This window comes from Phacochoerus africanus, chromosome 6 (assembly GCF_016906955.1).
Source record: "Phacochoerus africanus isolate WHEZ1 chromosome 6, ROS_Pafr_v1, whole genome shotgun sequence".
Classification (NCBI taxonomy): Eukaryota; Metazoa; Chordata; class Mammalia; order Artiodactyla; family Suidae; genus Phacochoerus; species Phacochoerus africanus.
The window spans coordinates 80,043,527-80,060,716 of NC_062549.1; the positions used below are offsets into that span (position 1 = coordinate 80,043,527).

General features: G+C 49.7%; 1 protein-coding gene across 4 annotated transcripts in view; it reads left to right on the forward strand.

Annotated features, from left to right (window-relative positions):
• The window catches only part of PRKDC (protein kinase, DNA-activated, catalytic subunit), a 156,423-nt gene that overhangs the window by 92,660 nt on the left and 46,573 nt on the right, over positions 1-17,190 (forward strand). For all 4 annotated transcript variants that reach the window (XM_047783945.1, XM_047783946.1, XM_047783947.1 and 1 more), the window contains exons 46-59: positions 347-495; positions 2,628-2,762; positions 2,963-3,082; positions 4,897-5,040; positions 5,883-6,034; positions 6,541-6,672; positions 8,046-8,157; positions 9,216-9,340; positions 9,445-9,594; positions 11,468-11,641; positions 12,111-12,209; positions 13,430-13,637; positions 15,482-15,671; positions 16,726-16,938. In XM_047783945.1, coding sequence (XP_047639901.1) covers positions 347-495; positions 2,628-2,762; positions 2,963-3,082; positions 4,897-5,040; positions 5,883-6,034; positions 6,541-6,672; positions 8,046-8,157; positions 9,216-9,340; positions 9,445-9,594; positions 11,468-11,641; positions 12,111-12,209; positions 13,430-13,637; positions 15,482-15,671; positions 16,726-16,938 — 2,103 coding nt within the window. The remainder of the gene's footprint in view (positions 1-346; positions 496-2,627; positions 2,763-2,962; positions 3,083-4,896; positions 5,041-5,882; positions 6,035-6,540; positions 6,673-8,045; positions 8,158-9,215; positions 9,341-9,444; positions 9,595-11,467; positions 11,642-12,110; positions 12,210-13,429; positions 13,638-15,481; positions 15,672-16,725; positions 16,939-17,190) is intronic.

The window sequence follows — 17,190 nt, forward strand, 5'->3', positions numbered from 1 at the left end:
AGATCCTTAGCCCACTGAGCGAGGCCAGGGATTGAACCTGCATCCTCATGAATACTGGTCAGGTTTGTAACCTGCTGAGCCACAATGGGAACTCCACATCATCCAAATTTTAAATGCAAAAAAGTTCTGTGAACGTCACATCCAAAACTGAATCTAGTTCAGTTTCTTTGTTGGTGATGAAGAGCAGCTCTTAGTGCGGACAGAACCCGAGCCCCCAGGCCCTGTGCTTTGTTGGCTCGGATGGTGTTAGGGAACCACTGGTCTGGAGAACACCTTTGCTGGAAGAACCCTAAACCCTGCTCTCACTGATTTGAGTACATGTGTTTCCTCCTCCTTCTTCCCTTAGGCGACCCCCAGTATATGTCATCCTTGTCACATCTGGCAGACAGTAGCCTGAGTGAGGAAATGAGTCAGTTTGATTTTTCAACGGGAGTTCAGAGCTACTCATACGGGTCCCAGGACCCTAAATCCACTGCTGGTCGTCTCCAGAAACAGGTAACTCTAAAAGGGGGCAGTGGGCAGCGGGGACAGCCTCTCCTCCTGGGGTGCATGTCTGATCCCGCCAGCACGGGAGGGGCCTGGGTTCACGTCAGCTGGGCTGATGTCGGCATCCCTGGCATGAGTGGGGCCTCCTTGAGAGCAGGTGATGAGGGTGGGCGCTAGGTTGGTGGCTGCTTTTAGGGTGGGGTTCACTCTGTTTCTTCTTGGGTCCTGCAGCTGACGGAGTTGGTCACCCCTGTTTCCTGGGTTACCCGCTCCTGTGCTGTCTCTAGCTTGGGTGCATCTCTAGCCGATTGCTCTGAAATTTCAGGGAGAAGACATGCCTGTCTTCAGCCCCTCCCCTCCTGCCCTCTCTGCCTCCCGCCTCCTCTGCGCTGTTCATTCTGGTCTGTGTGTCCTGAGTGCTTTTCAGCATCTTGGCGCTCGATGGGCTGGTTCTCAGACATGCCTGCGGCTGCCCTGGCCTCTTGGCAGTGATCTGTGCTGACTCTTCTAGGTGGGCGGTCACCTTGGGGGCCCTTTCTCCACCTCTCTGACTAGTCTTTGTTTTGGAAAGTGACTGTTTTCAAACCTTAGAGCAGAGTCTGACTCAGTAGGGGCAGGAGCAGTGCCCAGATCCCTGAAGCCCCAGCTGTCTGGTGGCGTCTCTGTGGCAGGGGTCCTGCTCCTGTTTGCCCAGGGCAGGAATGTGACTGCCAGGGCGATGCCCTGCTCTCCTGGGGAGAGGGGTGTGGACCCCATTTCTGAGACTGTGCATTTCATTCCTCACCCATTTCTGCCTCCTGGTTCTGCCATCCACTGAGGTCCGTGCTGCTGTGCTGTTGTCTGACTGTCCCTGGGCCCCGTCAGCCGGCCTCATGCCGGTGACCCGCTCTCCCCTCCCCGCGTGCCCTCTGTTGGCAGTTAGCAGTGTCATCTCCTACCTCCTTTTTTTTTCTTGTTTGTCATATTTCATTATTTCAGAAACATTTTCTTCTATTATATCATCAAATGTTTTTAAAATTTTAAGAAATTGTGATAAAATATATATAATCTAAAATTTAGCATTGTAGCCATTTTTAGGTGTCCAGTTCAGTGGCATTAAGTACATGCACATTGTGTAGTCATTACTACTATTCATCTTTAGAAATTTTCATCTTCCCAGACTGAAACTTCACAGCCATCCAACAGTGAGCCCCTCTTCAATCTCCCCTCATCCCCCTTCTCCCCTCCCTCCTTCATCCCGCCCCCTTTATCCCCCTTCATCCCCCATCCCTCCCCCATCCCCCTCATCCCTCCCCCTTTTATCCCCCCTTCCTCTCCCCTTGCCCCTCCCATAGTTCTTGGCAACTACTGCCCTCACTTTTTCACTCTGTTCATTGAGTCACCTTTATTTATTGTGATGCTCAGATTGTCCCGGCCTGGCCAGTGGGCCTGGTCCCTATGTGCTGGCATCTCTGTCCCTGAATGTCCTTGTCGTCCTTTGAGCAGTTCCTTGCTGGCGGCTCTGGAAGCACCCCCAGTTGTCTCCTTCCCCCAACCCCACCCTGCTTGGGTGCTCTTCCCGGGGCCCTGGTCCGTGGGTGGAGGGTGGCAGGGCTCCATGCACACCCACACATCTGTGTGAGTATGTGTGAAGCCGAGCTCCACGTCAATGTCCTTTTCTAGCTCCTGACGCTCGCTGACCACCCCGCCCTGCTCTGCACACCATCACCCTCTGTTGGGCCCTCGACTATGCCACCGCCCACCCTCCTCCCCCGCCTGGCCTGCTGGCAGCACTCCCCTCAGCTCCAGGGCCTCTGCCAGGAAGGGAACGGGGGCTGTATCTTCAGGTCGAGTTCGTGCCATAATGACAAGCTGGTGCACGAGTCCTTTGGGGAGGCAGTACATGGCACAGGTCATCCTGGGGAGGCTCTGCTCCTCTGCTTCCAGGACACACATCTAGAAAGATGGCTGTGTTTGTGTGAAGCGGCCCGTGTCTACAGCGGGGCCCTGACCTGCGTGTGAGCAGAGGAGGGCCGTGCAGAGGGGGCTGGGCAGCTGTTCTGGGAGTCATGGGCCCCATGTGGGGTGCCGTTCACTGAGGAGGTAGTCGTGTATTCAGAGCTCTGCCGTGTGCCCTGTCTCACGAGTTTCTCCTCTCCCAGGAACGCAGAGACGCCGCCGTCCCTGGCGATGTGCTGGAGATGGAGATGGACGAGCTCAACCAGCACGAGTGCATGGCCCGGATGGTGGCCCTGCTCAGGCACATGCAGACGGTCCAGGCCGAGCAGACAGAAGAGGTCTTGTTTCCCCTAATCTTGCTCGTCTCACTTGAGAGCACGTTGAGAAGGAACGTGCACCCCACCAACCAGGCCAGATTCCATCTTGGGCAAACATGGCATCTTCTCTCGTGTCTTGCTTTGTCATTGTTTCCTAATATCAAAATGGGAAGCTGTGCTGTTCTGTTTTCTCACGAAAGTAATTCTGAGTGTCGTTTCAGGGTTCAGTGCCGAGCGATCTTCCTCCTTGGATGAAATTTCTTCGTGACAAACTAGGAAATCCATCGGTATCATTAAATATCCGTCTCTTCTTAGCCAAGCTTGTTATTAATGCAGAAGAAGTAAGTAATTTATTATTTCTTTAAAAGTTCTTGGCAGTTATGTGCATTTACTTAAAAAAACCCACAGTGGAGAAAGATATAAAAGGACAGAGCCGGGCATTATTCACTGAATAACCGAGGCCCCCTGTTATTTGTTCAACATCGTTCTTTCATCATTTTCTTGTAAAACACGTGAACTAACTTCCAGTGACCTTTGTTATGAAGTTTTCTCATGGCTGTTAACCTTCTTGGTTTATGGCACAAAGAGCGTGGTGAAAACACTCCTGTTGACTCCACATTAGTCCAGTGGTCCCCAGGGCTCGGGGTGGGGGTGGGGCTGCTGCACAGGTCCCTACGGGCGGGGGCTTGCGGGGCAGAGGGAGCCCATTCACTGTGTCCCAGAGGGGCTCCTCTAGGCTGCATGCGGCAAGGCCTCGGGTGGTGGGGGCTTGGCCTGAGGCTGCTGCAGGACCCCTTCTTCAGGGTTACACTTGGTTTCTGGCTCCTGGGTCTCAGACAACACCACCCTCTTGGTTCTGGAGCCAGAAACTTGAGGCTGCGGTGTCAGCTGGCTGATTGCTTCTGCGGCCACGAGCGGGCCTCTTCCTGCTGCTGTGGCCTCGGGCGTTCCGTGGCCTGAGGGTGGTTTCTCTCTGCACCTGCAGTGTGTAAAACTCCCTCTTAATGAGAGTGTCATTGGGTTAAGGCCCACCCCAGTGACTCCTAACCAGATGCTCTTCTGAGACTCCATTTCTGCTAAGGTCCCACTTACAGGTTCTGAGAGTTAGGGCTTCTGCATCCTTTGGGGTTCACAGTCTAGCTTGTAAGACTCGGGCTCACACGTGATTTCTAGCTCAGGACCTGTGGGTAGGATCAGCCGACTCCATGGCTGACAGAAAGGAGCTGGTGTCTGTTTTTTGGCTCGACAAGGAGGCTGCTGCATTGTGCTCACACATGAGGTTGTGGGCCTCTGGACATGACTGAAGGTGGCCCTGCAGCCTCCTATGTGCCCGGAGCTCAGGGACAACTAGGGCCCATTGTTTTGTGGGACAAAATAGGAGAACTTGTAGTTACATTTCTCTTTAAAGTTTGAACCTTTAATTTATCCTTTTCTTACAGTTTAGTAATATAGTAAAGAAGGATATGTTTCCAACTTATAAATAACCAGTAGACAAACTTAAAGAGTGTAAATTTTTCTTACCTGTAGGGCACATGATCAAAAAAGATTTGAGACCATACAGAGCTAAGCTGTGAGAGTAGATGAGAAACCCCTGCACAAACATTTGGAGGAAGAAGGTGCCAGAGGGGAAGAAATTTAGTAGCCTGAGTTACACTTCAGTATGCAGTTTTTAAAATAAATTAAATGGAGTTTAGTATGCCAGAGGCACCATGGTTTTCAGAGATCTTGAGCATGTGAAGCTTATAATAAAATGACTTCTACAGCGACAGAAGAAATGAAAAAAAAATTAGCCACATGCCCCTAATTTTGATCTTCTAATTTTTCACGTACCCTGTGCCTTTCTTCCCTAGAGCTGCGTGCCATTCCCCTGGGACAGGCTGGTGCAAAATACTTCGATTTTTACTTCTGCCAGCTTTGCTGTGTCAGGAAGGTTTCATGCAAAGAGAAGATCAACAAGAAGTCCATTTCCATTGTTTGTGGTTTCAGGGCCCATGCAAAGAGAATTAATTGAGAATCTGATTGAATTAAGCAGGAGTTGTTGGAATTTACATCTGTTTTGACTTTAGGTCCAGCAGTAACATAGAATAATGTTCCTGAACTCACATTTTGGTCGTTTAGAGCAGTCTTGTGACATTTGACTTCTGAACTCTCCTAGGTCTTCCGGCCTCATGCCAAGCACTGGCTCGGCCCCCTGCTGCAGCTGGTAGTCTCTGAAAACAACGGCGGGGACGGGATACACTACATGGTGGTTGAGATTGTGGCAACGGTCCTTTCATGGACAGGAATAGCTACTCCTGCGGTAAGAATGGAAGCGTCCCTTCGCATCCCCAACAGAGCCTGTGCCATGTCCAGGCTTCCACCTGCCCATAGTCGTTTCCAGCCTGGAGCCATCGCAAGCGGCCTCAGTAATGCACAGAGCTCTCCTGGAATGTGTCCTGGGACAGCCTGTCTTAGGCACGAGGTGCATCCATGCGGCTATTGCCCATGTCTGTGTGGGGCTGCGTCTGTCTCATTTCACAGCAAACCAACTTCAGTGGGAAAGAGCGACTTTGATGTTAGGAGTGGGCTGAGCCGAGAGCCGAGCTGCTTGGGGTCAGGACACCAAACCTTCCACCACTTGTTGCAAAAGTCTGAGCGAGAGCCTGAAACCAGAGGAAGTGTGTCTCCCCTGCTCTGTGTGCCTGGGGCATAGCTTCCGGGTCAAGGGTCAGGGACCAGCATGACCTGGGGGTCATCTTGCCTCAGAGGGAGTCCCAGTGCGAAGGCTCCAGCACTTTGGTGGCCCTGCCTTAGATGTTGAGCCAGAGTGGGGAGAGGGGCCTTCAGGGTCCCCTCCCTCCCTATGGGGAGGTCTTGGCGGAGGCCCCTGGGAGGAAGCGTCCAGAGCCTGTGAGAGGGCACGGCCCCGAGTGCTTGAGGGATGCCCCGGCCTGGGGGGAAGAGGGTGGCTTTCTAGGAGGCTGGCCAGGTAAAGTCTTTGTGATCACCTAGGGTCTCATCTGCACAGTCCCAGGTGGGTTTTCACCAGGAGCCACACACTTCCGTGGAAGGCCAGCTTTCTTATAAATGGACTTTGGGGCTAAAAAAATGCTTTCCCAGAATGGAATGCTACATATTAACAGAATTTCTGTACCTTTTTAGGGGGTCCCTAAAGATGAAGTGTTAGCAAATCGATTGCTCCATTTCCTAATGAAACATGTTTTTCATCCAAAAAGAGCCGTGTTTAGACATAACCTCGAAATTATAAAAACCCTCGTTGAGTGCTGGAAGGATTGTTTATCCATCCCTTACAGGTATAAGTTTACTGGATTTTGCAGTGTTGTTTAAAGATCTTTGATGTGTTGTACATAATGATTACAGTGAAAATTACTTGGAATGAGAGAAGGAAAAATGTAACCTGAAATGGAATCTATTTATAAGGTGTAATGTTGCCACCAGTGTATCAGATCCAGAAGCATCTCTTGGTGGCCATTGTCTCTGGGTGGCCCCCTTCGTCCCTCTGGGCGTGTGGGTGTGCCCTGCCCCTCTCTGCCCAGGCCAGTCATGCAGCACTGGCCTGGGACAAGCTAGAACTTCCACAAGGTTTTACTGTCAACCAAGGGAGAATTGAGGCAGATGAATAGATTGTAGGAAATGTAGACCTGCATGTGTTCCTGAGCCTGAGTAAGCTGGATGTGAACAAAGAGGGAGGAGCAGGAAAAATATTCCTCCCCTGAAAAATTAGCCACAGAAAATTTACATGTCTTCCTTCCTCCTTGTATGTGACAGCTGATACTTGTCCTTCATGCTCATGTTTCAGGTTAATATTTGAAAAGTTTTCCAGTGAAGATTCTAATTCTAAAGACAACTCAATCGGAATTCAATTACTAGGCATTGTAATGGCCAATAACTTGCCCCCCTATGACCCAAAATGTGGCATAGAAAGTATGAAGTAAGTATCACGTTTTGTTTGCTTTGTTTCTTTTTTAGGTTAAAGCATACCTGAATTGAAATAGAGCTGGAATATTTCAGTTTGATAAATTTAAGGACTATAACCCATGTTAAAAGTATTTCCACCCAGTTCCCGCTGTGGTGCAGTGGGATGGACAGGTCTTGGGAGCGCTGGGACACAGGTTCTATCCCTGGCCTGGCACGTGGATTAAGGATCTGGCATTGCTGTCACTGTGGCCTAGGTTAAAACTGCCGCTTAAAGCTGATCCCTGCCCCGGGAGCTCCATATGCCTTGGGGTGGCCAAAAAAAAAAAAATTCCACCCAAATTACATAGTTGGGTTTAGAGGTCATTTGGGAGAAAAAAAAAAAAAAATGTTAGTGGAGTGAATAAGGAAAGATAGTTTTTTTTTTTTTTTTGTCTTTTTGCTATTTCTTGGGCCGCTCCCGCGGCATGTGGAGGTTCCCAGGCTAGGGGTCGAATCGGAGCTGTAGCCACCGGCCTACACCAGAGCCACAGCAACACGGGATCCGAGCCGCGTCTGCAACCTACACCACAGCTCACGGCAACGCCGGATCGTCAACCCACTGAGCAAGGGCAGGGATCAAACCCGCAACCTCATGATTCCTAGTCGGATTCGTTAACCACTGCTCCACGACGGGAACTCCAGGAAAGGAAGTTTTTAAAATAGTGTAATTTTTTTCACGTATATTTGGCAGACAAGACATTAGCTATTTTTGTTTGAGCATCTACTCCTGACAGCAGCATGAGCTGTGGAGCCCATTACAAGTCATGGCCGTTTAACAGGGTGGCCCAGACCCTGCCCCCCATCCCCTGGCCTCTGCCGGAGCTGCAGCCTCTCGGCTCCTCTTCACAGGGCTGGGGGCTTCAGGAAGGTGTTTCCTGACCTCACAAGGAGGCACTAAGATCTGTGTGGAACCTGTTACTTGGTGGATTTCGCATCTCCCGAGCTTCTCCTGGTTCTTTGGAAGTTGTCACTGTCCGTTGGTCCTCCTTTGTTTGCCTGGTGTCACAGACAGACATGTGGCTCAGCACAGATTCAGCGGGAAATGGTTCCCTTTTGTGAGCTCACATCCTGCTGTCACAGGCCTAGGAGCACCCCCCGCGTTTCCATTTCCTTCTCTTGATATGTAGACTATTCAAAAGGTGCCGCTGATGTCAGCGGTGGGTCCTGCTGGCTCACCCTCCACATCCCATGTCAGCCTTGTGTTCATCTGCCCCAGAGCTGCGGGTGGTCTGGGTCCTGGTTGGGTTTCATTCATTCAGGCTCGGTGCGCAAGGAGTGGGACAGCTGTGTTCTCATTGCTGATACAGAATGTGCCGTTCATGCCTCTGCTTTCTGTGCTTGTCCTAGATACTTCAAAGCTTTGGCCAGTAACATGTCCTTTGTGAGGCATAAGGAGGTGTATGCGGCAGCAGCCGAAGCGCTGGGCCTCGTGCTTCGCCGTCTGGCTGAGGGAGAAAGCGTGAGTGCCGGGTGCCTTGGAGTCAACACTTCCTCCTGATCTGTGACCTGACACTGGTGTCCTCCATCCTGGAAACTAGCCTGGGCATTGGGCATCAGTAACAGTTTACTCCTTCCTGCTCTATACAGCACTCAGGTTTTTAAAATGGCGTGGTTTTTTTAAAATGCTCGGAAACTTGGCAAACATTTAGATGGGTAACTTAATTTTTAATTAATTTGACCCTCTGAACTTGGTCTCAGGAGTCCCATTTGGAGAAACTGCCATTAGAGCCTGTTGTGGTTTGGGCGAAGTTCCAACTGGTGAAATTTTGCGCTTGCAGCTTTTGACACAGTGTAGTGGACGCCCAGGAGGCAACCAGGAGGATGACCGGGGGGAACCAGGAGGACCAGGAGGGGGATGAGGATGGGACTTGGGGGGGGACCAGGAGGGTGACCAGAGTGACCAGAAGGGGAGCTGGGAGAGAACTAGAGGGACCAGGAGGACGACCAGGGGGACAGGAGGGTGACCAGAATGACCAGCAGGGGGATCAGAGTGACCAGGAGGGGACCGGGAGGGCGACTGGGGTTCTGTGCTCTGCCCGCCTCCAGGCCTGTGAGCAGGGCCTGCTGCATCTGCAAGCACAGCACACAATCTCTACAGATTGGCATTAAAGATGAAGAGAGCCACGTGGGCTTGGGATGGAAACGGCCCCCACGGGTGACAGGGACTGCCCAGGAGGCGTGCCGGCCCTCGGCCCTTTGTCCCTGCTCCCAGGACCCTGGGCCCTCCTTCCTGGAACTGTCCTCTCCCCAGCCTCCTCTGCAGCTCTGCATTTTATCCTCTTCTCTCTCGCTGCCCCCTTGCTGGTCACCTAACCTCCTGGTGTTAGGAACTGCCCTGTTCGTCTCCAGCCCCTCCCCCCGCCCCAAAAGAGACCGAAGAAGTGCAGTCACCTGAGCCCGAGCCTCTGTAGGTGTCCAAGCCCAGGGCCCTCCATCCGTGACTTTGAGCACTTAACTCCTCTCGGTTCTCAGCCTAATTTCCACCTTGTGTATCTAAAAAGAAACTTAATTTTTCAGATGCTGGAGGAGTCTGTATGTGAACTGGTGGTGACATGGCTGAAGCAACTTCAGAACAGGATGGAGGACAAATTTATTGTGTGCTTGAACAGAGTCACGAAGAACTTCCCTTCCCTGGCCGACAGGTGCGTTGTCCTGGGGAGTCAGCACTGCCCCCCCGCCCCTGCTGACAGGTGGGGACTGTGTGGTCAGCACTGCCCTCGGCTCACTGGCCTTGCCCGCTGGCCAGGTTCATGAACACCGTCCTCTTCCTGCTGCCGAGGTTCCACGGGGTGATGAAGACGCTCTGTCTGGAGGTGGTGCTGTGTCGTGCGGAGCAGATCACTGACCTGTACTTGCACTTGAAGAGCAAGGATTTTGTTCAGATTATGAGACACAGGTGAGTGAGAAACAGCCTCATCCCCCAGTGCGGCTGCCCCCTCCGTTCAGGGGCACTTGCAGGTGGTCATGGAATGTGTCTTCGTTCACTTTGAATCTGTGAGGAAGAGATGGTGGGGCTGCCCCTGGCTTCTCTGACCTGGCACCAGCGAGGCCCCATCTTGAGTTGTTTGAGGCTCTTCTCAGATCCAAAGTATGCCTAGTTTTGAGTTCCATTTTGTCAAGTAAGTGGCTTCTGTTATTTTTTTGTTTATTTTCATTTTTTGGAGTTTTATTGAAGTATAGTCGATTTAAACAAGGTTGTGCTAATTTCTGCTGTACAGGGATTCATTTATACATGTACATACATCCATTGTCTTTCAAATTCCTTTCCCTCTTAGGTTATCACAGAACACTGGGTACAGTTCCCTGCAGTGCAGCAGGTCCCCAATGGCCAATGGTTCCATAGACCTCAGTGTGCAGATGCCAGTCCTAATCCCAAGTCCATTCCTCCCACTGCCCCCCCCCCACCACCTGTCCCCTGTCCACTTTGGTAACCGTAAGTTTCTAAGTCCATGAGTCTGTCCCCATTCTGCAAATAAGTTCATTCGTATCCTTTTTAGATTTCACATATAAGTGATCTCATATGATATCCATCCAATGTTGTGACAAATGGCACTATCTCATTCTTTTTTATTGCTGAGTAATATTCCATTGCATATATGTACCACATCATCTTTATTCGTTCCTCTGTTGATGGATGTTTAGGTTGCTATTTGTTAAATTTGTTTATTTTCAAAATTGCAATATGCTATTAAAGTAAACGTTAGGAGAGGATGCTCTTGATGACTTAGCATGTTTTCATTTCTCTGTTTTACTGCATATTTGTTATGTCCTCGTTGCCCTGATTCCCTCCCCTTGGCATTTACTCGGATCCCTGTGGTAGGGCGTTCTCTGGGTATGTCTTTTAAGGAGGGAGGTGGGTGTGTGTCCTGTCGGGACATGCTGGTGCCTGACCAGCTCTTGAAGTCATGTTAAAAATTATGAAATCCTTTCTTTTTAGCTTATTTTGTTTGACATTGTCAGGTTTTTAAGAATGAACTTTCTATTTTGGAATGATTTTATTTTCAGAAAAGTTAAATGATGGTACACAGAATTCCCACACACCCTTCACCCAACTTTCCCTCTGACATGACCCTCGTGAGTTTGCCAAAACTGAGAAATTTACCCTTAGTACATTTCTGTTTTGTTTTGTTTTGTTTTTTCGAGGGCTGCACCTGTGGCATGTGGAGGTTCCCAGGCTAGGGGTCTAATTGGAGCTGTAACCACCGGCCTATGCCAGAGCCGCAGCAACGTGGGATCCGAGCCATATCTGCAACTGACACCACAGCTTATGGTAACGCCGGATCCTTAACTCACTGAACAAGGCTAGGGATTGAACCCACAACCTCATGGTTCCTAGTTGGATTCATTTCCACTGCCCCACAATGGGAACTCCGATAATTATTTTTAACAATGTTAAATAAGTGTAGTATTGCCTATTATATTAAATTCTGAAATACAGAACAGTGCAAAGAAGAAAAAGTTATCTGTCATATCTGAAAGTATAATTAAACAGCTGTTAAATTTGTGTGTTTTTAAAAATTCCTCCTTTTTTTTTTTTATCTTTTTAGGGCCACACCCGCAGCATATGGAGGTTCTCAGGCTGGAGCTATAGCCGCTGGCCTACGCCACAGCCACAGCAACGTGGGATCTAAGTCGAATCTGCAGCTATGCCAGATCCTTAACCCACTAAGTGAGGCCAGGAATCGAACTTGCATCCTCATGGAGACTAGTTGGGTTTGTTAGCTGCGCATGCCACGACGGGACTCCAAAAAAAGTCCCTCTTCTTACAGAGATGACGAGAGACAGAAAGTGTGTTTGGACATAATTTACAAGGTGATGGCGAAGTTAAAGCCAGTGGAGCTCCGTGAACTCCTGAGCCCCGTGGTGGAGTTCCTCTCCCACCCGTCTACCCGGTGCCGCGGGCAGATGTATGACATCCTAATGTGGGTCCACGACAATTACCGGTGAGTCTGCGTCGACCATTGATGCCACTTTCCATGGAACGTTTGGACGCCTTTAGAGTCTGGAACAATAATGATGATACAGCATTTAAAAATATGATTGATAGTGAAAATATAACCTTATGTTTTTCCTTTTTTTAAAAATTAGAGCATAGTTGATTTACAGTGTTTCATCAGTTTCTGTTGTATAGCAAAGTGACCCTGTCACACATATAGCCCTATATCCTTATTATAATTCACTTTACACACGTGTGGGAAACATTCAGTGTGAAGTTACTGGTTGAGTTAAGGATGTCATTTGTTTTCACAGCCACCCTTCTGCTCTGACCTGGTGACTCCTCCCGGGCAGGTGGTTGGGGTGAGACGCAGGGGCTGCTTGGAGCTGGCGGGCTGAGGCAGGTTTTCAGCATTGTTGGGGTTGAACAGACTCAGAGGGGGCCCTGATGTCTTGTCATTGTGTGTCTTCTCACAGAGACCCAGAGAGTCAAGCAGATGGTGATTCCCAGGAAGTGTTCAAGTTGGCGAAAGACGTGTTGATTCAGGGATTGACTGATGAGAACCCCGGGCTCCAGTACGTACCCCCCTGCACCCCAGCACCCGGGCCAGTCGGGCACTCTGAGGTTCTTTCTCGGCCAGTGTGGGGCCTTTAGAGGCGTCAGAGGGCATTTGCAGATTAGCATTTTCTTTGCCTCTTGCTTTCATTTTTTTGTTTTGTTTTCTTTTAATCTGTTTTCCTTACAGTTGATTTACAGTATTCTGTCAATTTCTGTTGTACAGCAAAGTGACCCATTCGTACAGATGTATACATTCTTTTCCTCACCATAGCCTCCATCATGGTCCGTCACAAGTGAGTGGATGGAGTTCCCTGTGCTGTACAGCAGGGTCTCACTGCTTATCCGCTCCAAGTACCAGTTTGCATCTGCTGCCTCTTGCCTTCACAGTGTGTAGCAGACATGTATTTTAGATCACATTAAGTCTAAAAACCCTGACCCCCGTTACTTTATTATGAAAGTGGCGTGACTCACTCTCAACTGTGCCATGAGTGATGGTCTTTTCAGCTGGGAAATTGGACAAGAAGCTGGGTTATTGTTTACTATTTAACCCAGATACTGAGGTCCCACCATTCATTCAGTGTCGAATGAAAAGCTTGAAGCCTTGGGAACAGGAGGAGACTACACTGCAGTCACGCATGGAGATAAGACGCGGTTCTCATAAATTCGAGCTTTGTGAGTTACAGGGCATGTGTCCAGTGCTGATGAAACTTCATAGGAGGCTCAGACCTCATACAGTCTGTCAGCTCACCTGCAGCTGTGCTGCAGTTGTTAATTCACTGAGCTTTTAGAAATTGTATTTGGACTTCATAAATAATCGCAAATTGTAAAGCATAATCTGCTTTTTAACTAGATTAGTTTGAATATTTTATATTCATATTATGTTTTGAATACTTTATGGCACTAATTTTTGGAGTCAGTTTTCTTAGCAAGGCAGTGAAGGACTGTATATCTTTTTTTTCCACATTTTCTCAGTTTGAAAATAGCTAGTGGTATATACTTATCATCGAAAACTTCCCATGTAGTAGAGATGAAAATAACATCTCCCAGTTTCTCCCCTCTTGTTAAACGTGCTAGCATTTCTCCCCTTGAAGGGATGCGTTGTTTATAAGTCAGCTCGCTGTGTTGGTAATAGTTTTGCGTGTGGGTTCCCTGCCTTGAGCCCCTGGTGGAGGAAGAGGTGCCTTCCTGCTGGCCATACACACGGGCCTCCTTCTCTTGCTCCCTCTCTGCCTTTCAGGTTAATTATTCGGAACTTCTGGAGCCATGAAACTAGGTTGCCTTCAAGGACCTTGGACCGCTTGCTGGCACTAAATTCCTTATATTCTCCCAAGATAGAAATGCACTTCTTAAGCTTAGCAACAGATTTTCTGCTCGAAATGACCAGCATGAGCCCTGATTTCCGGAACCCCATGTTTGAGCACCCTCTGTCAGAGTGTGAGTTCCAGGTGAGTTCTCGTCCCTGCGATTCTGAGCCTTCTCTGCCTGGTGGTCAACAGACACTGTCCACTAGCGTGAAATGGCTCCTGCCTTCCTTCCTTCCTCCCTCTTCTTTTTTTTAATGGCTGCACCTGAGGGTCCTAGGCCAGGGGCGGAAGCGGAGCTTCCTGTACCACAGCCACAGCCACAGCCACACAGGATCAGAGCTGCAGCTGCCATGTGCGCTACAGTTTGCAGCAACACTGGATCCTTAATCCACTGAGCAAGGGCAGGGATCAAACCCGTGTCCTCATGGACTGGTTGGGTTCCTAACCTGCTGAGTCACAGTGAGAACTCCGATTTCTTTTTGTCTTTAATTGAGGTATAAGTGACACCAGCTTTGTGTTAGTTTTAGGTATACAATGTAACAATTTAATACTTGTACAGGTTACAAAACCATCACCACAATAAATCCTTACTTCAGGTAGTTACAGATTTTTTCCCCTTGTGATGAGAATGTTCAAGCTTTGCTCTTTTAGCAACTTTCAAGCAAACAGCAGAGTGTCCTTGCCAGGGACCCCTTGCTATGCATCACCTCCCATATGTGTTGATCTAACGGGTGCAAGTCTGTACCTTTTCTCTCCCTCACCTGTTTCTCCCACCCTATCTGACTCTGGCAACGCCATTCTATTCTCTGTTTCTGTGGGCTTGGTTTTTTGTTCGTTGTTTTAAATTTTACATATGAATCACATCATACAGTATTTGTCTTTTTCTTTTGGACTTTTTTGTTTTTTTAGGACCTAAGAGAACCAGTGATCCAGTTTGTTCATGTTTTGAAAATCTTTTTTTTAAATTTAATTTTATATTTATGTATGTATTTGCTTTTTAGGGCCACACCCGTGGCTTATGGATGTTCCCTGGCTAGGAGTCAAATTGGAGCTACAACTGTTGGCCTATGCCACAGCAACACAGGATCCAAGCTGCATCTGCGACCTACACCACAGCTCACGGCAACACCAGATCCTTAACCCACTGAGCGAGGCCAGGGATCAAACCTGCATCCTCATGGTTCCTAGTCGGATTCATTTCCACTGCGCCACAACGGGAACACCTGAACTTATTTTTTATTGCTGAGTAGTAATCCATTGTGTATACAAACCACCTCTTCCTTACCCATTCATCTGCTGATGGATACTTAGGTGGCTTCCACATCCTGGTTACTGTGGAGAATGCTGCAGTGAATAGTGGGGTGCCACGTATCTTTTCACATTAGTGTTTTCGTTCACTGGACAAATACCAGGAGTGTCGCTAGGTCATCTAGGAATTGGATTTTGAAGTTCCTGAGGAACCTCTGCTTGGTTTGCACCGTGGCTGCACCGATTTGGATTTGCACCAGCAGTGCAGGGGCCCTTCCGCCACACCTTCCACTGCACTTAACTGGAGCGGCAGCTCACTGGGGCTTTGGTTTGCTTCTCTGATGGCTGGTGAGGCGGGTCACTTGTTTTACATGAAACCCACTTGTGTTCTTTCTGGAGCACCTGCTTGCGTGTCCCCTGCTCTCCCCACCCGCCCACAGCTCACTCTTGTCCTCCCAGCCCCCACGTAGCTCTTCTGTTCTCATGTGTCCCACCCCGGTTCCCAGCACCTCCTCGGAGAACCCTGCAGTCCAGAGTGTTGAGAAGTAGAAAAGGGGGTTTTCTCCCCCAGTGCTGATTAGGTTTTTAGTTGGCAGATAATTGTTGTTAAGACCCTGAACTTTGAAAAGGTGGTTCTTCAGCTCCTTCTCACGGAGCAACGTGAGTTATAGCACACACCTGCCCAGGGGCCCTGGATCCTGGAGGGGCCGTTGCTGCATCTGAATGTCTCTCCTCAGGAGTGTGCCATCCGCCCTGACTGGCGTTGCCGCAGCACCGTCCTCACGCCACTGTTCGTGCATACGCAGGCCTCCCAGAGTGCAGTGCAGACCCGGACCCAGGCCGGGCCCCCCTCGGCTTGGGGGGTGATGGCCGGGCAGGTCCGGGCCACCCAGCAGCAGCATGACTTCACCCCTACGCAGAGCACAGGTACTGTGCCCTGGGCCTGTCCATGGGATGGTGCTAGGAAAAGTGCCAGGAGCCTCGGGGGAGATATGTGGGTCCAAGGACAAGGGGGTGAAGGTCCTGGATCTAGAACTCCTGGAGGCAGAGGTGGAGGGTAGGCTGGTTCACGGGGGCCAGCGTGCGGAGGGGGGAGCATGTGGTGGGGGAGCTTCAGGCCTGGATGGATGGTAGGGACGGCTGTGGGGCTTCAAGCCTGCTGCCCAAGCTGGCACCTGAAAGTTTTGGTGGAGCCCATCAAATGTTATTTGTTTTTACCACAATAAGAGAAAAGTGAGAAAAGGATTGTTTCTAACTGAGAAGGACAGAAAGAGTTTCAGTACATGTATGTTCTTTTGTTTTTGTCCAGAAAAATCTGTTTAGTGCATCACATTTAAAGCCACTTATCTCACAAGCAAAGCAAAGCTAAATTCATTACTATGTTTGTAGGTGATAAACTTCTTTCTCAAATGGTTCAGCTGTTTGCTTTGATCAGCAAAGTATAAACTGTAGAGTTAAATATCCAAATGATTTTATGTAAATACTTCAGTGTTCTTCCTTTGTATAATTCGTTCATGTTCTGTTGGTTCTAGAAGTAGGACTAATTTGGACATTTACAGTGAACGCTTTATGAGGCCAATGTTAGAAACACCAGGGCTTAGAGCCTCACAGGTGCAAAATGTCGTTTTTATGAGCAGGTGACGTGGTTCCTACTTTTCAAATGAGGGCCCGTGGCTTGGCTACCTGGGCCGCCCAGGTTGCCCACTGAGGTCCCAGTCATTGCTGCTGGGTAGCCCTGCTCTCACGGCATGTCCTGTGGCTTTTCCCCTGGTGTGTCCCGTGTCTTGTGTCTCATCCAATGTCCTATGGTGTGTTCCCATGTCTTGGTGTGTCTTGTGTCTCATGGTATGTCATGGCTGCATGTCCCCTGTCTCATCCCATGTCCCATGGTGTGTTCTCATGTCTTGTGGCATGTCCTGTGTCTCATGGCATGTCCTGTGTCCGGCCGTGTGGAGTGACTAACCATTGCACCTGTTCGCAGGGGGAAGAGGCTCCTACCACTGGCTGACTGGGGGCAGCATTGATCTGCTGGGGGATGACATGGCCTCTGCCGAAGATTCCTCGTCCTCGTCCTTGCTCTTTGCCCACAGGAGGCCTGAGAGGTCTCAGAGAGCCACCCTGATGTCGGTGGGACCTGACTTTGGGAAGAAGAGGCTGGGTCTTCCGGGGGATGAGGTGGACAGTGGCACGAAAGGTAATGAGGTCGTCGCCATGTGTTGGAACACCTGCCTCTGAGTCCTGTCCCCTGGGTGGAGCACCTGGGAGCCTGGAGTTAGGCGTCCAGAAAGTGTTGTGACCCCCTCCCTGGTGATGTTCCAGAAATTTAGGGGTCATGAGAGGAGGCAGAACTGGGAGGCTGAGTCTCAGGAGGAGCGGAGGGGTCTCAGGGGCCATGAGTGGGGACAGGCCAGGCACCCCCGCTCCCGGCAAGAAGCACAGCCTGTCC